Genomic DNA, 25713 nt, shown 5'->3' on the forward strand with positions numbered 1-25713 from the left:
GAATTGCTGAGAGCGAAGATCAACCTCAGAGTCCTCGGGAACCCAACTGTGTTGCAGAAATCTTCGGAGTCCTCAGGAGCTCGGGAGATGCAAACCGGTCAGATGCGTTTCAGGTGTCTGCCTTGCAGGGGAGTAACTCCTTTACTCCAAGGGAGATTCTTCAGTCATCCAGTGTCGTGTAGATCGTTGAAGTACTTGGTTTCTGTAGCAGAGTTTAGTCCAGGTAAAATCTAAAGTCCTGTAGTCAGGGGTTCCTACTTTATACCCAAGGAAGGGGTGGGACAAACTCTGGGGGACCCACCTATGGGAGGGTCAGGACAGAGGGGTGGCTACACATGTCCTTTGTCCAGTTTCGCACCAGAGCAGGAGCAAATGGCTCCTGCAACCGGTTTGAGCTGGACTATGCACAGGGAGACCAAACGTGCCCCCAGTGCAGACATCAAAGCACTCAGAGTGCACCCACCCAGCCCCAATACACTCAATCCTGTCTGGGAGGTGGTCACAACTCCCTGTGACAGGAAACCTATTGTCAAGTCTTCCCCTGCTCAAGCTTGGCTCAGCAGCAGGAGGGCAGACTTGTGTCTGTGGCTTGCAGCATCCATTTTGTGATGTCCAGGTCGAGAAAACTGGTACCGGGTAGCACGGTATGTCACATTTGTCCCTCTAGGAGGGTGGAATTATACCTCCCTCGCCAGTTACTGGCAGGGAGGTATGATTCCAAGGTGTTTGGCACCAAATACGACATGTTTCAATGCATCCGTTTTAAAGTTAGCATTTACCGCAAGGTTATAATGCACTTAAGTATATATGGTTGGCTGCATCACCACCAACAACCCCGGAAAATAGGTTCCGAAGGCTGCAGAGGGGCTCTGCTCATGCAGGTGCACCCTCTCACATAAAACTCAGTACCCCGCCTTCAGGATTGATAAGGCCTGCCATAGGGGTGACTTGTAGGTTTATGTGTGCAGAAATATAGAATTGATATAGTGAACCTATATCTAAGTAAGGGGTGCATGCACCACCTTACACAGACTGCTGTAGTAGACCTGTGATGTCATTTTGAATGGTCTCTCAGTGGTGGCACAATACATGCTGCAGCCCCTGGGAGTCCTCTGTGGTACCTATGCCCTGGGTACATAGTATACCATATACTAGGGACTTATGAGGGTACCCCAGAATCCAATCTGGAGTGTACCTAAAGTAGATGCAATCAATTTAGAGGAGATAGCAGCTAGACTAGGGTCCTGAATAGCAGGATCCCAGTCAGACTAAGTCAAAAACAGTGTTACATCAGCAAAAAGTGGGGGTAACTATAAGAAGCAGATCCTACTCTTCTATATGATCATTTCTATAAGACCTCAAGTTTTGCATAGAAATGCAATTAACCTTTTCAAAGATGGTGAAACATCCCATGAAAAAGCTAGGTTGCATTACAGAATTTAGTTAACACAATGGGATACATTGTATTCCTGAATCGACAGCCAAAGGGGTGGGGTGTTTCAAATTGTATACACATAGGTTCTTTGATGGCACTGCACCGTTTGCCGCACTCCCTCCAGCTTTTAGACATTTATCTGTTCTGTATCCTATTCTCAGTCTTAGAGTACAATTTATACATGCATATGTAGGGCCAGGTGTGCTCCACTACGAGGAAAGGTGGATGCAGAAGGGTCAAGGTGACTTCAGATACATCCATTCTGATGGACATGGTGTCTGTTCTGTGGGGGTGCTCTTCAGGTGGAATGAAGGCGACCGCTCCTTCCGAAACAGGTATTGAATGGGTAACAAACATGCACTTAATTTTGTTTGTTGCAATGTTATATTTTAAGTTGGTTGATGTTATACATGTTTATTGTATACGTATAGTTTATGTATGGTGTAAAATGAGTTGCATAAACTAACAATACTGTATGTAGTGCTGTAGTAGTACACATAGGGGGTCTTTCTAGCTATTGCTTGCACTCCATACAGTAGGGCAATGGTGGTTTTGTCATATTCTAATTATGTATACTGGGATGTGCTTTAATACTGCACTTCATAATGGTCGCTTGTAAAGGGGCCGCAGCAAGCATTGAACTTGCTTTTTGTATAGAGGCGAGTATCTGCACCGTCTTTATTAAGCCACTTTCCTATAGAGCAGAATTTAAAACAGTTTCTTCACAAAGGTTTACATACACAGACTGCATGATGTCGCTAAAAATCTACCTGCTATATTCCTTAAAATCCTGCATGACACTGAATTACTATTTGCCACCTTTATTTTGAATATACGTCTGCTGTCATTATGTGCCTCTTCTACATATAAACTACTCTTAAATCTCAAGCCTGTGTGTGTTCTAGGTTTTGTTTTAAAAACCATTTGCTTCTCAAATACTCCCCTCTAATGATCACATCTAAGTCACTAATGATCCGCAAAGAAATTGCATGGAATTGTTTCCTTTAGAATGCAAGACTAACTCCAATAACCAATAGACTGACACTAACTCTGGGCTCCCAGGTACCTTGCTACTCGCCGTAAATCGCTTTAAGGTCTTGTCAGGTGTAGTAGGCGCTAAATAAATGCACATTAAACTAAATTTCAATATATATACATTGATGACAATTTTGGAGTACTTGGGCTTTTCCATATAGGCGCCTGTTAAATCACCTGAAATAACCATTCCTTCTGTTCTATATTTGTCACATAGCCATCTCAATGTATTTTGGTACCATAGGGCTTTATTCATTCATATGCAACCCTTTCCAACTTTGTCATGAGTGCTGCTCCAAACATACTGCAATACATTGCATGGGCAAGAGGCTGTAGCAGCTGTGGTCAGAAAGAGGGCAAAATGGGCAACCACTGTGGAACCAAGATGGCTCCTGTTTTCTGTAATGAATGGGGTACCTGTGGTCAAACAACAATGCTGCCATTTACAGACATGTTAATCACATACACCTTAGCTGAAATCTTGTGATTTGTAGTCATGTATCTATTCTCTAAGTTTGACAGCCACTATTAATTTAGTGATACTGTCTACAACGTTCAATGCACCTCTAATACAACTGACACATGTTCTCTGTCAATTACTGATAAAGACTGCTGCATACTGCTCATTATCCACTGCCAGACATACAGCAAAGGCAAACATTGTATTGCACTTGCCTCTATTTACGGGACCATCAGCTCCATCAAATGGACAGTTATTGCTGCTTGGGAAGCAATTGTACCTTTTTGTCAATTCATTTGCCTCATTTGTCAATTGGAACAGAATAGACTGAGTTCGGGTCACAGGGAAAGCAGCTATGGGGCATCATGGGCACCAGTAGACAAAGTTACTAATGTCAAGGGAATGGTGTATGAGAAGAGGTCAATCCTGATCTGCTTTCATGTCAGCAGTAAAGTGGCTTTGAAAGAGAAGAATGTTGATGATGAAAACTAAATCTTACATAAGACACCGGGTAAATGTTTAAGGAACGGTGGTGAATGGCATAGTTACAGTATGTTAAAAATATAAGGTTAGTAGAAGACATTTCTGTAAAATGCAACCACTGCATGTTAAGTTACCCAAGTGGAGCCACTGAAAGGAAGAGATCAAGTTCTGTATTTTGCGGAGTGTCCCACCAAAGTAGTGGACATGCACTGATGGTTCCGATCATGGGGAGCTGAAGGGGTGGTATAGGAAGGGGGTTCAATCAGTTCTTCAAAACTTAAAGTTCATGATGACAGTACAGAGGAGACTTCATTAGATTGTTTTTAAAAAGGGTACTTTCTACAACTATGTTTACTTGGTAAAAATACAGTTTGAATTTAAACAAGCAAATAGGCCTTGGGAACAGTTATCAGAAACTGGGTTTTCTTGGGTCTAAGGTTGAAGAACCAGATAACCAGATAAGAGAAGTCCACAACTTTGGATTTATGCACATTTGGGGGGAATAATCTTTAAAAGAGCAGTTTTTGTTGTAGCATAGGCCAGTATAATTCATGTAGGGACAATTGACAGGAGAGGAAGAGAAGCTTTTAAGCCTGCTAAAACCAACAGATGTCACAAGATAACCAAGAACAAAGCCAAAAGACTCATTAACATCCCTAAACTATCGATCATACAACTGCTTTATGGAAGTGCTAGCACAGACTAGCATCAGAGTTCAGAATATGCTTTATAATCTTATGTTTCGTTCATGGGGCTCTAAATGAACAAGGGTTGTACAGTGATTTAAAATTATTAGAGGAGTGCCTTGATATGACACGGATTGTAAGACCACAATGCCCCTTTAAGTGCCCACCATCTTAGATTCTTCTTCCCCAATGGCGTCCTTTAATAGGGAGGGTCACATGTGAATCTAGAAGAGCTTCAAGCCACAAAACTATTATTACTGGTAACTGGTTTCTTTTGAAACATGAAATATCTTTTAGATTCATATGCTTTCCACAGATTATGTAGTGGTACTACCTACATAGGGGAGGAGGATATGAAGAGGGAATGGATGAGAATTTATTTTTTAGCACCGACTGTCCCAATGCTACCTTTTTGCGTGCCGCAATACATACTCTATTTGATTCAACTTTATTCAGTTCGTGTAATACACACCATAAAAGTATCACAACAATACATAACATTTTCAAAAACATCCATTACAAAAGGCAACTTCAGAGAATAAAAACTCAAACTAATACCAACAAAAATTAAAATTATAAAAAATCTGATATAACACTAATTTTTATACTTTGTTAGGAACTCGCTCTGAATCACAGGGTTAGATCCTCAGATACTAAGACAGATCCAATACATACCCCAAATCCGTCAGTGAATCCCTAATATGGACCACTTTGTAAAGGAACATAGCAACCCTATAACAAACTCTCGGGTTACATAAGTTATACAGGAACTTAAAAGCTTAATGATGGTGGATATCCCTTACTGTAAAAAAAGGGGTTTAAGATATAGTATCCTCGGAAAGAAATAAAAGCTGCCAAAAAGCGCAATGTGCTGGGTTGATTGATACGGCCGGTTATCACAGGGGCAGGTCGGAGTAATGGTACCCCACCCTGCGTTCTTTAGGAATGCAACTCCAAAATGAATTTTAAGGACATGAATGCGTGTTAGCATATATCTATTGTGAATACTGTCAGTTAGAGTGAGGTACATATTTCAACCATACTGATTATTCAGAGCAATATCACAACCCACTCATACTTTATGGGGGTCTAACTGGGCCCTTTTCTCATGGCAAACCTTAAATTCGGTCTCCTTTAGATCCCTTTTGATGTAAGCAAAATATCCTCCAGGTAACCATAGAGATCCCGCTCTCTCTGTCCCAAACACAATAACTGCTGTTTTATGAGCCATAGCCAGTAGATTTTTTTAACCTGGTCTAGGCCCATGCAAGCGGTTTTGCTTTCTAAGGTGTCTGATAAGAAGTCAGCTCCCAATTCACAATTAAGGCATTCAAATCTGGGGTTGAGTGGGGTACAGCTAACAGTCTCTTAAAAAAACTATGCTTTTGCCTTTGCAAAATACCGTTATCTCCCATACCCCAGATCCCTGCGCCATGTGCCAAGGAAGAAATAGTTGTAGCTTTGTAGAAGGTTAGCAATTCCACAATTGGTTTAGTGCCTAGCTTAGTGGCAAGACCTTAATTGTTTCTAATCATATTGGATGCACAGGTTTCCCTAAGTCAATTTCCAATCCAATTAAGCGGAACTGTGGATCCCCAAGTAACTAAACATTTTTGTGCTCTGTAACTTCCTCCCATTTATATAAAACGCATTAGGTTTCTCCCTGCATGTCCACAGCTCATTGTGTATGTTTTGGCTGTATTACGTTTCATGCATCTCCCTTCCATAAAATCAGAATAAGAGTTAAGGCCTGCAAACCTTTTGGGGTAAGAGCCAATACAGCTGCATCAGCGGCATACAACAGTATCGGTATCTGTCGACTCCCAATCTTAGGGGTGTCCGCACCAGCCACCTGGAGCGTTTCTTTTACTTCCAATACGTACCCCTTCCTAACCCCCTCTCTATCCCAAAGGATGGAGATAATTCTCCCTTTGATCCAATGCGGCGGACCTTGGCTGTCAAGTTACGATGCATGTGAGTCAAGAGCGAGATGATCGCCTTGGGCGTGTCCCCATTTTGTCCATACACTCCCACAATCTGAAATCATTGGCCAAATCATAAGCACTACGGAAGTCAATGAAGCAGTTGTGCAGTGACCCTTGTTTAGACAATATGCACTTCCCCTATCAGAAGGTTCAGGTTGAGCGGCTGCTCAACCGTCCCCAGACCTTTCCTAAAGTCATATTGGACATTAGATGGAATTTCATTATCTTCCACCTACTGTTCTCTTCTTTCTAGCAAGACTCTCCCCAACAATTTGGCAGAAGAGTCAAGTAAGGAGATTGGGTGATAACATTTAGGATAATTTCTTGAGCCCTTCTTAAAGATGGGTATGATAAAAGAGGTGCAGCAAGATGGGGGTACATAGCCTGCAACTGTTGCATGGAGAATCTCTGCAGAAAGCGTGGCCCGTATTTCTAGTTCTGAGTTACAGATGTCATTGGGACTCCATCAGGGCCAGAAGCCTTCCCCTTGGGGCTTTTATTTATCACACTCTCCGCCTCTTTAAGAGTAAAGACCATTTCCATTGGACATTCCGCTACTTGGGGATTAGAGACTCCCTCTTGTTGGTAAGGGACTGAGAATATCGAACCAAAAAGCTCTACCCAGAGTGCGGCAGTGATTCAGGACTTCAAAACCTGGCCTGTTCCCTTAGTAAACAGTGGAGCATTTACCGTCCTCCGAACAGGGTGCTGTCTTTAGTTTCGGCAGCCTGTATAAGATTTGCCCATGCATCCCCTTGTAACTCTTTCTATATTTGTGCTATGGATTAATGATATATCGATCTTGATTCCTGAACTGCTTGGGCATCCCTGGGGTGTTGGTTTAAGATGTTTATCAGGTATCTGTGTGCCCTGGAATATTGGGAATTAAACCAGCCCCTTTTTCATGCCACTTTGGACTCACCGTCAAGAGCTGATTAATGGAATTTGATATAGGAGTATGAGTCTCCAGAGTTTTGACATGATTTGTTAAGGGGCTTAAACCCTCCAAAAAAGTGAGACAAAGTTCCTACCAGTAGTTCTTTAAGGGAGAGGATGTGGCGTAATGGTTAGAGCGGCATACTTTGAAGCTGGAGATCAGGTTCGAGTCAGGTGGGACGCTCAAACATCCTGTGATTTTGGGCAAATCACTCAATCTCCCGTGCCTAAAAAAATGACTGTGTCCACCTGTAATGCAACTGGTGCGCATGTAAAGTGCTCCGATACCTTTGGGTCGAGTTCACGCTTTATAAAACTGCAAAAAAAAATTTAAAAGCTGTCGGGATCGACACCAGCTCATTTTATTAAGACCCCGTTCATGCCTTTTGGAGTGATGTTGTCAATGTTCCCTGTATTGGGGCTTTTAAGTAGATTGTGTTTCAGGGTTAGAATCACGCGGTTATGGTCACTCATACAATTAGTACTACTCGTATGTCCCGAATGGTGAATCTGTCACTATCTGATGTAAGAAACTGATCGATATTGCTGCTAGAACCTCTTCCTGTGAACGTAGGTAACTGTGGGAGGCTTCTGGAACTGCAGTGTTAAAATAGTTTTGGGTTAGGTTTCATTAGCAGATCATTAAGCGCTAACCCATATGTACTGTGCCTTAAGTGGGCCAAAGGGATCCCATACACATCCCTATATCCACAGACCGATTTCGAGATAATAGGATGAACAGTAATATTAAAATTTCCAGCTCAGATTAGGTAGGAGTCCTTGCGGGACCGCTCAATAAAAATCGCTTAGGTCTGTGTCTAGGCTTTTAACCACATCTGCCCTGGTTTGGTCGAAAACATTGTTATAGAAATTTATAACTATAACGTTCAAATCGTTACTTAAGTAAAACAGACTAAATTGATAAAAGGGGAAGGTTAAAAACTTCTCTACTTGTGGGGCGAGACTAATGCAGACAAACGTAGCCAAACTCCGATTAGCACATTTAATCTTAGAGGGGGTTGCAGCTGTGTTAAAAGACACAAAACCATTCAAATCTGTAAAATGGGACGCCCACGTTTCCTGTATACAAACAATTTGTGGAGCCTTAACCCCTTCCATGCAGACGCACCGGGAGCCGTCCGACACAAAAGTGCTCATGTGCATCGGACGGCTCCCGCACGTCCGACGCCATGGCACAGGGAATCCCTCTGGTGCGGGCACCAGAGGTATTCCCTTTCCCCCTAAACAGTCTCGGGAGCTGGGGAAGAGGTTTCCTAGCTCACATGCCTGTTTAGTTGGTTTCCCTGAAATTACGATCAGCGTGCCCGTCACGCTGACGTCATTTAAGGGAAACCGAAACTGAAATGAGCCAATAGGCAGATGGGGGCAATAACACCCGATCTGCCCCCCGGGGGAGCGGGGGCCCAATGCCCACTAGGCACCAGGCATTTTTTTTGTGTGTATAGGAGTGGGGGCTGCCAAAATGGGCATGCCAATGCCCCCAACCACCCCAAAAAATTGCCACAGCCTTTCTGCCTCCCCTGGGAGGCAGAGGGGGGCAACAGCCCCCGATCTGCTCCCCAGGGGGATATTTTTAGTCTCATCTGCATCCAAGCGGGGGCAGAAAACAACTAGAAAGCAGGGAGAGCTTGTGTGTGTAAACTGGAGTTTGGCTGACAGTCTGCGTGTACTGACCTTTGGCTGGCATTTTGCTGGCGGTGTGTGGACCTGGCTTATGGTGTAAGTGGACTCACGCTTGATGATGGTGTGTGTAGATTAGTGGTTGCCTGGTGGCGTGCGTGGAGTGGCGCTTGACTGGCAGTGTACATGGATGGTGCTTGGCTGCAGGGGTGGACTGGCTATAGCGAGCACCGTATGTTTCCTTGGTGGGCCGTTTTTCTGGCCGTGGGGGCCAGTTTTGTCACTGGGGGCCGGTTTTGCAGCAGTGCTGCAATATCGGCCCCCAGTAAGAAAAGCGGTAGCGGTGCTTTTTACTAGCACACCCTCCCAAGGCTGGTCGAGCAGCAATCTGCCAGGGCTGGTTGCTGTTCCCAGTCCGCCCTGCTTGGCTGGCAGAGTGTGGAGATGGCGCTTGGCTGGCAGAGTGTGTGGATAGTGCTTGGCTGACTGTGTGAGTGGATGACATTTGGCTCACGTTGTACGTGGATGGCAATTGGCTGCTGATGTGTGTGGATGGTGCTTGGCTGGCAGTGGGCATGGATGGTGCTTGGCTGGTGGTGTGCATGTACTGACTCTTAGCTGGAGTGTGGTTTGCATGGATCCCCCAGTATTTTCTTACCCAGAATCCCCTGCAAACCTCAAATTTACCTAAAAAGTCACATTTTCCTCACATTTCTGTGTGGATAAGCTATAGGATCACTGCACAAGCACACATTTCCTACCACCCAGCATTCCCATTGGTTCCCCGAGAAAAATGATACGTCTCTTGTGTGGGTAGCATCAGCCTAAAAACGTATAAACAAACTGCCCTTTTGGACCCGCTTTGGGCCCCCCTCAATCTCCATATGTTTTTGGCCCTTCCATGTCATACACACCTGGCCCATCCACACAAGTAAGGTATCATTTTTATTGGAAGACTGAGGGGGAACGGTGAGTGGTAGGAAATATGTGCCGTGCAATGATCCCACAACTTTCCCACACAGAAATTTGAGAAACGTGATTTTTCTTTTTTCTTAGCTAAATTTGAGGTTTCCAGGGGATTCTGGGTAGGAAAACCTTGGTGGATCAATGCAAGTCATACCTCTCTGGACTACCCAGGGTGTCAAGTGTCAGAAACGTGTAGGTTTCCCTACCTTCTCTCAAACTCACAGCACCAGATGGACACTAAAGATGCCAGGAAGCAGACATTGTAGTAAGCAAAAACTCAACATACTAAATTGTGCACTGTGGGAAGTGTATTCGGAGGACAGTGTGGCTGTTCTACAGATGTTATGCAATGAGATGTTGGCAGTGAATGCTAGTGTGCCCCCTTTCTTTCTGACGGAATGTGCCCAGGCTTAAATTATATTGTCTTGTTAGCTTATAGATAGCATTGCTTGATAGTTTGCGCTATCCATCTGCAACTATGTTTTCTGTGACTGCTGTGCCCTCAGCATGAGGTGAAGGCCCTAAAAAAACAAAACTACAGCTTGGCCTTCTAATGCGGGGTGTTTCTTGCATATAATACATGACCAGCCACCCTACATCTAGGGTATGCACTGCTTGCTCTGCTGCAATGGATGGTTTCTGAAAGCAATGCAGCAGTGTTGCGGCTTGACTGATGTGGAACGGTGACACTGCTTTTGACAGGAATCTATTATGTGTTCTCATTACCACCTTATTTTTGTAAATGGTCCTGTATGAATCTTGCACTGTGAGTGCCTGCAGTTCACTCACTCTCCTTAATGATGTAATCACCACAACATACTTTTGTCTTTAGTGTGGGATATTTGAGGGAGCCTTTCTGAATGAATTTAGAATACAAGTTTTTATTGTGTGGTTGCAAAGTCACATGAACACAGCTTATCTGCCAACATCAGACCGCCGGCAGAGCGCAAAGTCATGAAGGTGACACAGCGTAAAGGTCTACATCCCGGAGGAGGACCCCGCATTTCATGTAAGCTAATGCGAGTCACAGTGGCCTCTAGCAAAGAACCACTTTTGGTTGTAAAAGAGAAAACTCAGTAACAATAAAAGGGAAAAACGAAAAGGGAAAAAGAACCCCAATCCCCCTCCCCCCTACCCATCCCCTCTCCGCATCAGTTCAAGCCCAACCACCTCTGACCCTCTACAGCTCCCAGGCAATGGACCCTCAACGAACCATACCCACAATAGCTATTCCAGATGGATCTAAAGGAATAAGCTGCAGGATCTGCAGATATTTCGGGCAAGTAACCTCCCGCATGTCTCTGGTGAGAATCTGCAAAAACAGCGCCCACAGTTTGGCAAATTCCCCACCTTTCCCCTCGGCCCCCAGCGACAAGCGCTCCATAGCCAGCTGCTGCCATAGGCGCAGAATCCAATCACGGGGGTCAGGAACTACCAAAGACCCCCAATGAGCAAGAAGCACCTGTCGCGCTGCCAATAATGCCATGGCAATCTGTTTACCCCTCAGCGACCTCAGCGGGAAAAACCTAGGATGGGGAAGACCTAACAGCGCGCACTCAGGAGCGCGCGGTAAGGTAATCCGAAAGGCCGCATCTATATCATCGAGGATGGCAGTCCAATAACGCACGAGCTTCGGGCAGTGCCAAAGTAAATGAACCAGTGTGCCAGGCAAGCCGCACCCTCACCAACAGCGGTCCGACCTGGAGCTATCCCAAGCCTGAATGCGTGCTGGGGTATGAAACCAATAGGTAACCACCTTGTAAGCAGATTCCGCCCCTGCCACATTAGCAGCCGTATGGTGCGCTCGATAAAAAATGTGCTCCCACTCCTTCTGCGTTAAGGGCCTCCCCAGCTCCAATTCACACCCGAGTTGTGCCCTCGTGCGACGCGCCGGCGATTGCAAGGTAATCATGGAATAGAGTTCAGATATAAGCTTACGGTCCCCTTTCTTACACACCAACCACTTCTCAAAGGCCGTAAGGGGCGAGACATAAGAGCCAAGTTCTCCGCACGCGTAACCCAATGCGCAACCTGCGCGTAATGGAAGGCGTCGGACGCTGGCAGACCAAAATATTCACGCAGCTGAGGAAAGGGAATCACGCCCTCCCAGTCAAAAAGGGAACCCACGCGTTTACAGCCCTCCTCTCTCCAACGCTGAAAAATCGGGGACGCACACCCCGGCCGAAAATCAGGATTATCCACGATGGGGGACATCGGGGAGGGAAAGGTGGTCCAGCCCCTCGGGCCCGCAAGGCGATCCCAAACTCGGAGGGTTGGGGAGGTAATCGGCGAGGAGTACAGCCCCCATGCCCTATGCCTGCGCGGGAGCCACAACTCGCGCCATATATTGCATCCGGCTACTGCTTGGTCCATAAAATTCCAGTGCTTACTGGAAAGAGGACAGTTCCACTCGACAATGTAGCGGAGGCACGCCACCTGGTAGTACACACTCACTAACGGGAAGCCCAGCCCGTCCTGCGCCCTAGGTGAAGATAAGAGTGCTAAGCCAGGGAGGAGCCAAGATGGTGACCGGGACGGCAGCGTAGACTCCCGGCTCCGTGAACCTCCGCATCCCGCACGGATATCCTGCATGAGATCCTCAGCCTGCGCTACGCGCTCGTATTTGTGAATGAGAGTGGCAACCGACCGTGTGACTCCGAAGTTTCTGGCGGCGGTACCGCCGGAGAAATGTGCCTTTGAAATTTGCGGCCCGTGCAGCCCTGGAGCCAGGACCTCGAGTGGACGCCTTGGCCGGGTGGCAGTTCAACAACAGCGGCCTGTGGTGACTGGGTGGAGTCGGACCACCGGAGCGGTGCACACCTCGGCCTACATTTCGCCGTGGTCGTTCCTACCGCTAAGCGTAGCGGACCGAGTGCATGCCCAGGGTGGCAATTCTGAGATTCTCCGGTGATTGCCCCTGCCTTTGACGGTGAGCTGCCCGGACGCCGCCCGTAACTCGCCCTGATTCTTGCGGGCTGCTCCCGGACTTTCGAGGGCGCTGGTCCGTGGTGGGGACGACTGTTGCCCGTGACCACACAACGGATAATTTTTGCCTGCCCCCGGAACCCTGTTTCCAGCGACGTGGACCTTGAGGCGCTTGTCCCTGGGTCCCGGTCCCAATACGGGTCGGGCCTACCCGGCGGCCATCTTGTTATGATGAAGCCTACCATCCTGTCCACCGGGTCACAGCAGGATTGGGAGTGTGTGACTTTTGGGAGTGTGGCGGAGCGATCGCAGAGAGCTGTGCTGGGGTACGGCGACCTCCTCGAGGCTCTCGGTGCCCTTCATTCCACCTTGGTTCATGGCATCGGGGTCTTGGGGAGTAAGCTCGATGGTGTGGCATCAGCGTCGGGACAGTTGCGGCCTGCCTGTCCTCAGGTACACAGGGACTTCCCACACTGCACACAGGAGGACAATGTCGCGGCCACCCCTGAGATTAGTGAACAACTGGAAACTCCGGACAGTATGCTTCCGTGTGATCGGCTGGCTGTGGGTCTGATCTGTTCCGGAGGTATTGGACCTGAGTGGGAGGTGGTGGCCTCGTCCCGTGCACGGCCTCCGGCGACCCAGGGAAAATTCAAGCAACAGTTGTCTACTTTGGCTGATTCCGCCTTCCTGGACCTGGTGTGCAGTGCAGATCCTGGGGCAACACTGGGAAAGACGTCCCTCCATGATGCGGACTGTGTTGGTACTCAGAGACTTCCACCCCACCTGTGTGCGTCGCTTCCCGGTCGTTTTTGGACACTCCTTTACCTTGTAACATTGGACATGGCGCTGGGTCGAGGGGTATGCATGGGCAGATTTGCAAAGAGTGGTCAAGGATAAGGCTGATCCATCAGGGGTGGTCATCTAGTAGACGGGCGGGCTCAGGGGTTGCGTGCTCTCATGGCATAGCTATTAGTATAATTGGTGCATAATGCTCCCCATCTTTCTTTGACTTGGTCGATTTTGTGCTGCTTACTGTTTGCCTTGGGGAAAACTTACCGTACGGGAGGGAGAAGCCGGGGGCATGTTTTGAAGGCCCTCCTCCAGTTTATTAATACTCTCTCTACCCCCCCGTCTGGTGGGGTTCTTTTCTTACTCCCTTTTCTCTGTTCTTCTATATTTCGGGTCTGGTTCCAGGGCGACAGGCACACTGCTGGGGGGGGGGGGGGGGGGGGGGGGGGGGGGGGCTGTACTCATCTGCAGAGGTGCAGGGTGGGGGGTTGGGGAAGGGGATTCTTTAGTCTTTACCCTTTTTTTCCATGGCCTCCTTTTTCTTCTCTGATTCTTCTTTGTTTTTCTTTTCTGGGATCAGCGTGGTACAACTCCTTTGTTGTGAATCACTGCTTTTTCATGTGTGCCACAATTTCCGGGGTGTTTTCTGGGCTTTAGGGCATGGGACTGCAGGCGCAACTGGTCATGATACTTCTCTACATCCTGCACTTCCTGTTTTAGCGCCATTGACTTGATAGATTGCCGTTTATTGTTTACGTTTGTTATTCTGCCTGCCATTTTTCGCTGCTGGGAAATTGTTTGGCACCTGATCCTTTCGTCTTTCCCTATTATAAAATGAAAGCCTTCTTAATCCTGGTGTCCTACTTGCGCCATTCACTGGCCGAGAATATATTAGCATGGAGATTCTGCTCACCGAGGTTCTGCCTGTGTCAACATTGGATCTCTGTTGCTTTGACTGCTTAGCGGCCGGCCCCGGGGGGTTGTAGGCCCATACTTGTTATTTGTTGAAATGCTAATAAAGGTTTTTCAAAAAAAAAATAAAAAAATAAAAATAAAAAGAGTGCTAAGCCAAGCCGCGGCTTCTTATTGTCCCACACAAACCTATTCAGAAGGCCCTGCGGCCTCCGGAGCACACCCGGCGGGGGACTCAAGGGGATCAGCTGAAAGATATATAAAATGCGAGGAAGCACCGTCATCTTAACCGCCGGCAGCCGTCCGTACCATGACAACTTGAGCCGCGTTCACGCCCTCAACGTCTTGGCTGTCTGCTCCATTAGCAAGGCATAGTTAAGAGCGGCCGTTTTAGTTGTAGACGCCGCCAGGCGAACACCCAGGTACAGAATATCCGAGTGCGACCACCGAAAAGGAAAATCCTGCTGCAGGTCCAAAACCTCAGCCTCTGGTACAGAAAGGTTCAGAATATGCGACTTTGTAAAGTTGACTTTGAACCCCGCAAAGGCAGTTAACTCCGCGGTCAAGTACCGAAGCGTGGTCCGGGGCTGTGTAAGCAAAAGAATGACGTCATCGGCGTACATGGTGATTTTGTGCGAGTCCGCTCCAAATTTAAGACCTACAATGTCAGGGTTGGATGGAATGCGCTGGGCAAAAGGCTTCATGTAGAGCGCAAACAAGAGTGGGGATAAGGGACAGCCTTGCCTCGTGCCACGGGAATGGGAAACGGCGCTGACTTACACCCATTCACTCTCACCGCCGCTGTGGGAGAGGCATAGAGGCAATGGACCCACCAAACAAAGTTATCACCGAACCCGAAGCTGCGCAGAACAGCGAAAAGGTACTCCCAGTCCACACGGTCAAAGGCCTTCTCCGCATCAACCGATAATAGGAAGGCCTACACGCGTGACCGGTGGACAAGATCCATAAGATGCAGAATGCGCTTCGAATTTTCCCCCCCCGGCGCGTCGGAATGAAACCAGGTTGGTCTGGGTCTATAATATCATCCATAAGGTGGCCAAAACCCCTGCAAAGAGTTTCGCGTCAATATTCAGGAGGGAGATCGGCCTGTACGATCCACATTCCGCTGGGTCCTTGCCAGGCTTAAGAATCACTGAGATGGCCGCCTCAGACATGGAGGGCGTCACCGCACCCGAAGTGAGAAAAGAGTTAAAAAGCCTTGCCAACAAAGGAGCCAGCTCCCTACAGAACGTCTTATAGAACAAGGCCGTAAAGCCATCCGGACCGGGGGACTTAGCCAGTTTGAGGCGCGAGATCACGCGCCCTACGCAGTATGCGCTCCTTCAACTGGAAGTTATGCACGCAAACCAGGATATTGGGAGGGGGAGCGTTAGCCCCCCGCGGGAGGCCCACTCGATGCACCCGATCTAGTTGCATCTCCGTTGACTCCTATTCCCCGAGAATCTGCAGAAACAGTGCTCGAACGTAGGCCCTTAGATCATCCCCCTCACCCTTCCATGGAACCGCCCGAATCCGAATGTTACGCCGGGAACGGTTCTCCAAATCTTCCACCTGCGCCTGTGGCTCCCCATTCTGGTCTCGCAGACGCAACATTTCCTGCTGGAGCTGGTGCAGATCATCCTCCCTGCTAAGATCGTGCTCCTCCAGCGTCCCAACTCGCTCCCCAAGGTCATCAACGTCTCGCCATACCTCTCGCAAATCAACGGAGAGCGTCGACCACAGTTCCTGGATGTCCTCCTTAATCGCAGAGAACAGTTCCAGCATAAAGGCCTTAGTCGCGGGCGCATCCTCCTCATCCACCGCTGCAGCCCCGACTGTGGGCGCTAAAGCCGACGCGCCTACCAGCTTTTGTGAAGGGTCCTTTAACGACTTCTCCCTCCGCCCTCGAGCCGCCGCCATCGCACCTCCTGTTTGCGCCTCAACTGCCACACCAGCCACCCCGCTATTGCCAAGCACCTGGACTCCCAGCAGCGCCCGCACCGGACAACCAGAATGGAGCGCCGATACGATGACTCCTCCAGGGCAGCGAGACCACCGCACCTCTCGCGGCGTCGATCCCCAGTAGCTGGAGATGCGCGCACTGGCCAAGCAAGGCGCCCCCACTCTCCAACGCACCTCACAGGGCTGTTAAGGCCAAGACCCGCGAAGGCCTACAAAACCAGGCCGACCCAGCTGGAATCAGCCCCGGGGGGCTGATTCCCAAGCACCCCAGTCCAGCGGCTAGCACAAAGGCATTGGGGAGACGCAGCAACGCTGTTGCAGTCCTGATAGGCGCCAACACCGTGACCCTCAGGGCAGTCCCAGCCACATAGGAGCTCGCCCCCCCTCCCGCTGCAGCATACAGGGCCACGGAACCCAGCTCCCACCAAGCAAATCCTACCGGCCTTGTCTGGGAGGTCCAGAGTTCAGTCCACAAAATAGTCCGATGCTTGCCTCCACACCATCACTGGGCCCAGCAACACAGCAGCCACTCCTCCGCCATCACCCGCCAGACTCCGCCGTTAGACCTCGCGCCGCCCCTCACTGCCACGGGCCCTCAGATCAAGCCTGACGCCGTCCGCCGATGCGCGGACCGATGCCCTCAAGCGCCAGCACCAGGCCCTCCTCACTGTGTCTGCTCCGCAGGGCCGCCGTCCACCACAGGGGGCCAACATTCTACCCCCTGGCAGCACCAGCACCGGGGGGGCCCGCCGTTACTATAACCGCAACGAGCAGGGCGGTATTAGCAGGCCTCCACAGAACAGGCCGCCAAGTTCCTGGCCAGGACGCCCTGCAGACTGCCAACAGGCCGGGCCTCCGCTCGTAGCTCCGCAGCCATGGTGCTTTGCGCCAAAATCGGCAGGTACACACAGCAGGCCTCACCACTAGGCCCCACTCGGCGCTGCACCACCGCTGGTCCTCTCGTGCAGCGCAGCCCCGTCCGCCGACGCGCGGACCGATGTCTGCCAAGGCCCGCCCCTCCTCACAGTGCGCAGATCCCGCGAGACAGGCCGCAGCGCCGTGAAAAGCTTCAAGGCCCGTCTCGCCACTCAGCCTCAAACCGCCATCTTGCCGCCTCGGGAGCTCCCGGACCGCCGCTCAGCAAACGGCATCCAGGGAAGCACCAGCCGCCCCTCACTCCAGGCGGCAGCTCATCAAACGCTGCCCGGCACAGCCTCCACTCCACGCGCCACTTCAACAGTTAGCGGCGCGTTCCGCTGTCACCTCCGGTGAATGTACAGCCCACCGCCGGCTTCCCACCGGGCCGCAGCAATACCGGGGCCGGGAGGGAGTCGCCACACAGGAGCCGATTCCAGCACCGCTGCACAGGCAAATCACCGCCACCAGGACTGGAACCACCCCCGGTCTGCAAGGGACCCACCGGTAAGCGCGGATGGGCCCCATGGGCACCAAAGGGGGAGATAAGCCAAAGCTAAATAACGATGGGGCCGGAGGGATAGAGACTCGCGTCTTATCTCGCCGCCATCTTGGCCACGCCCCCTCTGAATGAATTCAAATGGGCGTTTCGATAGTTAGTCCTGATACCACTAAATTAAAGTTCCATTATGAACTGGAACTGTACCTGAAGGGATGAGAATTTTAGCTTCCTCCATAAATCTTTTAATGAGTGGGATAGAAAACATCTGCTTTGCATGTTATCCTCTAATGTAAGCTGCAATAGCTAACAAGTGTTCTCCTAAAGAGTCATTTCATTGGTACTAAAGTTGCATGTGGCACGCAATCTTGGTGCCTTTATTGAGTAATCTGAATTTCTGGACCCATGTCAAGCCGGCTTCCGCTCTGCCCATTCCACTGAAGTAGTCATCCTCTGCTGCATGTTGTGTATAGTGCACTGGTGTTCCTTAACTGGTTGGCGGCCTTTGAAACGGACCACAACCTCTTGGCAGACCATGTCGAGGCCACAGGGCTGAGGGGCCTGACAGTTCACTTTATCACCTCCTTTCTAAGAGACCCTTCCCAGTCTGTTTGCCTGATCTCAAGTCCATCTAGACTGCGGAATCTCCAAAGGGATCTTCTCTACCCCCTAGCTCTTTGACCTATACATTCGCCTCCTAGTTCACACATTCAAAAACACTAACTAACACTTCAAACTAGGTAATCCCCCAAAATCTAAAGAGCACTTTCAATCCACAATGAATTGCTATTCATCCGTGACTGGATGAACAGCAATCACCTGAAATGAAACGCTGAAAAAACTGGAGTTATTATCACAAAAATTACGCTTGAATACTGGACTGAAACACTCTGGGCACTCAAGTTGGGCCTCATCAAAAGGTTGTAATTGTCCACAACCAGGCAGCCCGTCTAATTTTTAATCAACCCAAACGTTGTCACATCACCCCCCCTGATGATGGACCTCCACTGGCTGTAAAGCAAAGAACAACCTTCAAAGTTGGCTGCATCATTCTACAGCAAAAGCCCCATCTTCATCAACTCCAGAATCCAGAAGTACACCCCTAAACGCTCACTATGCTCTGCTCACATGAACCTCAAAAAAAGGAAGAGGAATAAAAAGAGGGAGGGTTAAAAGGATAGTGGGGGAAAATGTCAAAATTAGTGCTCATAAAAGCATGAGCTGAGCATTAATATGATGCTACTGTGCTCCCTAGACAAAGCTTAAAAGAATCTTTAAACTAAAACTTTAAGGAATACTAGGCGTAAGATTACCATCTGCCCTAGTGAAAATAAATGTGTGGTCATGCTAGAGCTGGAAAAGCTGGCTTACCAGTAAAATATATGAGAAAAGGCGAATCCGGTAGCACGTTTTATCTAAGAAGGACAATAAGAGATGACTCCTAAACATCACAAAAACAATGAAAACCTAAGCTAACAAACAGCTATAGTGGATTCAAATATAGAATCACCAAAGACTCAAACACTACGAAAATGGCGGTACTCCACATATCCAATACATTTATTGTAAGCTTTTTTTATTCCTCTCACTTCGTGCACTCTTTGCTCGCTCGGTCTCTGCCTTTGGACATAACCCTTCTTTTTTCGATTTTCTGATAATATGAAAAGAAGTGTCTTCTTGGTTACATATCTCTGTTTATAAAGTGTTTTTATGTTCTATGCCATTACAGCCCTGAAGAAGTCCATGTTTGGGCAAAACGCGTTGGCTGTTTACACCTTGTGAAGCCCAACAGAGAATAAAAGACATCCCAAAATTCATTTATTTGTAATTGTCCATCTTTTACATATTCATATGTGTTTAAATGTTTATTTTTCATATATTGCCGCTCATCCAACCAAATTAAGTCAGCATCTTGCTACTCAGAATTTAGGAAATCATTTAAAACATAGTTATTTAAACAAGCATACAACTAACACACTGCCTATCTGTATTTCACCCCCTAGTTCCCTCTATAGCGCCATGAAACCGTTCGGTGTACGCGCGCTTCATACACTCAGTCACAGAACAGTCAGTCAGATTAGTGTGGCACTTAACTATGACTGTGCCACCATACATGCATTCATGAACCTTACTTGTTTGGCATTATATTATGAATTCATTCTAGAGTACAACACTTCCTAGTGGATGACCTACGTGCCTCTTTAATGAGAAGTGCTGATTTTGGTAGCAGTAGGTGGCTTAATTCGGATATTTCGGGGAAAAAGTAATCAGATGTAGTTCTCCTGTGTTTGGATGAAACACTTCCTACCTGCATCATGAGGGTGTGCTTGTGTATTGGAATTTTGACACATACTCGCTGTGACCACTATTGCCAGGTGATAGGACCAAGGGAGAACACCTGCAACACAACAACCTCCTGGACCCCTCTCAATCCGGATTCCAAGCCAAACAAAGCACCAAGACAGCTCTGATCATAGCCACTGATGACATCAGAGCCCTTCTGGACCAAGGCGAAACAGCAGCCCCCATCCTCCTGGACTGGTCAGCCACCTGCGACAATGTCTCCTGTCACATATTGATCAACAGACTCCACCACATCGGATTTCGGGGGAATGGATTAATTCATACCTGAATGGAAGAACCCAGAGTATCCGTCTCCCACTGTTCACCTCAAGCCAAGAAGATCATATGCGCAGTTCCCCAAGGATCGTCCCTCAGCCCCACCCTCTTCAAAATGCACATGACCCCCCTGGCCAACAACCTCAGACCGCACAGACTTAACATCACCTCCTATGCCAATGACATCCATCTCGTCTTCTCATTATCAGCGGATCACACAACCACCAGAGCCAAATTCCACAGATGCATGATGAATGTTGCCAAATGGATGAAGTACAACTGTCTCAAGATCAAGAAGGACAAGATGGAAGTACTAATCTTTGGGAACACCACCTCGCCATGGAACAACGCATGGTGGCCAGCTGAACTTTGACCATTCCCCACCCGAAAGACCACACCCAGAACAACGGCTACTGATCCAGAAGTGATGCCAGTTCAAGATCTTAACCTATGCATACAAAGCCCTGCACAACGATGGACCAGCATACATCAACAAATGCATGACCATCCACCAACTGACCAAACTCCTCCCTCTTTCTCTCAGACACCCCCCAGAATCCACCAGGGTAACAGCAGAGGATGTTCCTTTTCACACCAAAGCTTGAAACAACCCTCCACTGCACCTCAGGACCGCCTCATCGCTCCAGCAATTCAGGAAAGGACTCAGGACTTGGCCGCTTGAAAGAACAGATCACCACGAAGCAGCTAGCAACCCCAGTGCCTCAAGACCCTCATGGTTGATTTGCCGTGCTTTACAAATCTTTGACTGATTGATTGACAGCCACCTAGGAGCTATCAGGATTAAAAGTCATGTTGGATGCCCAAAACTCCTCCAAGATTATTGGAATTAGTGCCACTTGGAGAAAGTGTACACAAAATTTCCCATACTGGCTTATTGAGAGTTCATGTCTGAGAGACTGGGAATGGTGGTGCTTGAGTAGCAAAGACTAACATCTGCATTTTCTGCTATTGCAAATAGGTATAACTGCTGTGTTCCCCAGTAATAGAATATTGCATCTTCTGTGGGCTGTTTTACCACACACTTGTGATAACTGCTTGTTTGCTTGCTTAGCTCATTTGCACGTGTGCTTTCTACCCCTGAAATGTGGTTTGCCACCACATGAATGTTTCTTGCAATGGCTAATTTGAGGATGATCTGAGCTAACTCAGACAGGTGAATGCATTTAGATAAGACTTTATACTGCATTTCTCACCTTTATTTTTACTTAGCCATCAACCATTTTCATGGTGTGTATACCCACCCCCATGAGCAACTCCATGTAAGCCATGCAGAGGAAGAGAAGTCATAAGAAGTCACCCCATTCTCATATACATTACAAAACATAACTAGGATCCTTCCATCCAACACTGCCTCCCGATTAGCTCCTCCAGCCTTCAAAATATTTATTGAAACCTAGTGTCTTGCCATCCTGGCCTGCCTCCCTCTGGCTTTCCTTTGCCTCTCTCCTTGAGGCCTACGCTATCTGCTTGTTAAGAGAGAGAGACCATGCAACCTACTGGACCAGCTCAGAAAGAGCAGCTGTTAAGGATGGTAGAGATCATCTTTATTCCTGGAGGATATATACTGACATGTAGGAGGCAGGAGCGAGGGTGTGTGGTAAGTGCACTGCATCACGCATCAGTCCATATTTCCCTTGGATCCAAAGGATTTACATTTACATTTGACATCCAAAGAGATGCGAAGCGGGGTAAGACTTAGGAAAGATCTTGCCCATGGTCATTTTTTTATAGCAGTGAACAGCTTTGTTTTTCATTCGAGCCATGTCACTTAGTGAATAACAGAGTACTAAACTGATGATTCATGGTCACAGTTTCCAATGGCAGCCATACACAAAAAAATCTTTACAGTGGCTTAATCCAATGTTTTTAAACACTTCACTAATATGATCCCATTATTACTTTGTAACAAATGGTTAGTTAGTTATCCTTCCATCTCCATTAGAAAGTACTGACTACACCTGGAGACTCACAGACTTCTGCCATCTGCACTGGGGTCCAAGAAGACAGACTTGAGTCACGCTGGCTTTAATCCCGTAGCTGCTAGTCATACGGACAGCATTTTGAATAAAAACGAACCTTTAATCTACTGAGATGAACTGCGAGTCATTATTAATGTGTAAGTGCCCTATTAACCAAAAACAAGCAACGTCTAATCTGGCATAATTAATGCAGGTACATTTTGTGACAGCCATTAAGGTTCACCATATTCCTTAGTCGTCCTAGGGGAAGAATGTGCTTTAAATGGTGATGTTTTGTGGTCTGGAACTGCAAATATTCCAAAGGGTAATCGCATAAACCCATGAACACCCAACTCAAGCAGAGAAAAATCATAAGCTGTACATGGCACTTAAATAATAGCATTATATATTTTCCAGTTATACACAGCCGGTGAATCTAGAAAAGATTTCACTCTGCAAAGTTAACTTGTATACATAAGAAAGTAAAGGTGTAAAGGGGAGGGGTTTGTAAGTTAAAGGACAGGAGAGAAATGTAAAGCTGAAGAAGAGAGATGGCGGGGAAAGGGCTAGGAAAGAAAAATAAGGTAGTGAAAAATTAGACTGAAAAACTAGCAATACTGATAAAGATGAGGGGAGAAAGAAAAAGAACGATATGAGGGGGAAGAAGGATAATAAGGGTGAATACTCAAAAGGTACAGACAAGCACTGTAGAAAGAGATAGAGATGACGTGGAGGAAAGAGGTGGGAGAAAGAGTGAGCGCACAAGTTGATGGTGGAGGTGGCAGGAGATAAAGATGGAACTGGGGAGTGGGTAAGAAAATGCGGGTGATTGCTGAGCTCTACTTACTAATGTTTTGCAGACAAATGTCAAGCAGCACAGCCAAGCTCTGCTTTGGGCAGATGTTCTTCAAACCAGGGGTTGGATCCGACTCTGCAAATTCTAGTGTCTGATTTGCATGACAGCAGGAACAGCGGCTCAAAGACAATGGTCCGGTTCTGAAGCAAAAAATAAAGATATGGTTTAGTATGGAAGACTGTCTTGTCAGGCTTTGCACTTTGAGCCCCCAAATTAAACTCTTTGCTCCCTTAACAGTTTTTGGTCATACTGCTCTTTCAAGAGCAGTCATATCTCTTGCTTACCTGTGGATCCCTACCCGCATAACCAACTCATACATTTTTTGACCAAGAACATCTTACGAATTAGCTGTTGTTAATTTATCTCTAAACTCAGGAGTAAATGGTGTATGTCGCAATACAGAGGACAGAAATATTGACCACTACAAACACTGACTTCTCAATATCGACTTCCTCTTTATCATCAAGGTAAGCACACACAGGGAAGTATAGATTTACTTTTTTAATACCATATCTACGTACCTTGATCATATAGGGAAAATCAATATAGTGGAGTCCATATTTAGATCTCTATTAAAAACTCAAACTTACAATTCACCATTTCCTCACCACCGGTTTTCAGTTCAATTTAAACTTACCTTTTCCAGCCAAAATTCTAAAGTTTGTCATCAAGGAGCAGACAGTGTTTGAGAAATCATCTTGTGGAACTTTACAGGTTTTTTTTTAAGGTCAAAGAAACAAGTCTTGTGATTTTTTTGTGCTACTGCACGATGACCTGATATGGCCAATAAAGATTTAGATGCTTTCATACTGTTAGATGCTTTAGCTGCATTTGACACCTTGTAGTATCACATTCGGAATGGTCTCTATTGCAGATCAATGTGGGGGTAAGCACTGATTTTTCTGATGGAGTGCTGCAATGAGGTCAGTACTCTGTCAGTGCCCTTCAGCGTTAATGCCTCTCTTATTCAACCTTTATAAGAGAAGAGGTGTGGAGCCACGGCCAGGGCGACTGACTCCGGAAGCTGGGGATCACGGTTTGATCGCCGGCAGCAGATTAGCCCAGCACCATGTGACTCTGGGCAATAGCTTGCTTAATCTTCCCGACGGCCCCCAGCACCTAGAGACCCTTACGGGTGATTGTTCGCACTTTACAAATGTGGATTATTATTATTATTATATCCCTCCATTGGGAGCCTCGGTTGCTTCATTTTTATTTCTTGTTAAATGCATACAGGCGATGACACGCCTGCCCCTTGATAAAGAGATCATTAGAAGGAATTACATTCAGTGGCCGGCTAGTTAATTTACAAATGGCTCCTAGTGAACAGTACCAAAATGGAGATGATTCTGTTTGGTGATAGCTTTCCCCTATCTGGCAGCACATTTTGCATTAATTATCTGGGGCCTAATCCAACCCAGATCCCAAGGCAAAAGATTAATCCGCTCAGCTTGATCCTGCAAGTAAACGTGGTGGATCGCCCATGTGTCTATCACCTGAAAGTCTTAAGGGAGATGTTTTTCTTTTTTAGCATTCCCTCAGAGGTAAATAGTCTTTTCTTAAGAAAGATACTAAAAACTAGACTTTATAATAGGTATTTGGTAAAGAAAATAGTAACTATTTGTAACTTATGCTTTGCAGTTTCATACATGTAATTGTAGCAGATTGATATGTTTCTTTTAATCCTGCCATCTTGAATTTGACAAAAACATAGCCTTGACTTGTCCAATTTCAACTGTATCAATAATAGAACTACATTTAGAAGGTCAACTGAAACACCACAATCCCTACCAAATTGGCACTCTTCAGATTATTTTGTTGATTCCTTGCTATAGGTCACTTAAACCTCTGTCACCATTTGCTGCAGCTCAGTATAATTTGTGGCCACAGGCAAATAACTGTTCTATAATCATCTAATCAAGTTGACATTAAAGGATGTCTCAGGCAAGCCTCGAGAATGAGCAACAACTTAATACATTATTATGTAAATAAACAATATAACATCGATTTCTAATCACTTATGTTTCATTGCAATCCTGGAGTTAAGTTATAAGCATCTCTAGCAACAGGACTTTAGGCATGAATTGTCAAACATTAATGAAAAAACTAATCAACAGGTTCTAGACAGTGGGAAAGCAGCAGTTATTGAAGGAGGGATTTCATCAGTAGGCCAGCATGCTCATTCCCACCCTTCTCCCCTTATCTAAAATTATCCTCCAGTGCTTTCTTACCTCCTTGCTACATAGGCTTCCTCTAATGTTTACCACTAAGACAGTGGCAGGCGGCCATTTTTGTAAAGGCTTTAAACCAATACAAGATGGCCACGAGTGCATGCAGTGTGGTCATCTTGGAATTATTTTTCTTAAGGCTTATAAAAGCTATTTCAAGATGGCCACTGTGCATGCACATGAAATCAATGCTAAACTACCAGTGCAACATAACACACTCAGAAGCAATGTACAAATAAATTATCACGTTACCATGCACACTGTTTAAAAAGCAGTTTACACACAAGTATCTTTTTCATCTTTCTTCCGAGATGAACTGCAGAACTCAAAAAACTATTTTTGAGAAGTCCTACAAACAGATCTTCAAATCTTCATTACAAGTATGAATGTTATACTCAC

At 47.0% G+C, this 25713-nt stretch overlaps 1 protein-coding gene across 1 annotated transcript in view; it reads right to left on the reverse strand.

The window, feature by feature from the left end:
- The window catches only part of LOC146789901 (uncharacterized), a 427419-nt gene that overhangs the window by 132039 nt on the left and 269667 nt on the right, over nucleotides 1-25713 (reverse strand). The window contains exon 10 of the mRNA XM_085628175.1: nucleotides 23078-23226. Within this exon, the coding sequence (XP_085484301.1) occupies nucleotides 23078-23226 (149 nt within the window). The remainder of the gene's footprint in view (nucleotides 1-23077; nucleotides 23227-25713) is intronic.

Source organism: Triturus cristatus, chromosome 10 (genome assembly GCF_964204655.1).
Source record: "Triturus cristatus chromosome 10, aTriCri1.1, whole genome shotgun sequence".
In the NCBI taxonomy this organism is placed as follows: Eukaryota; Metazoa; Chordata; class Amphibia; order Caudata; family Salamandridae; genus Triturus; species Triturus cristatus.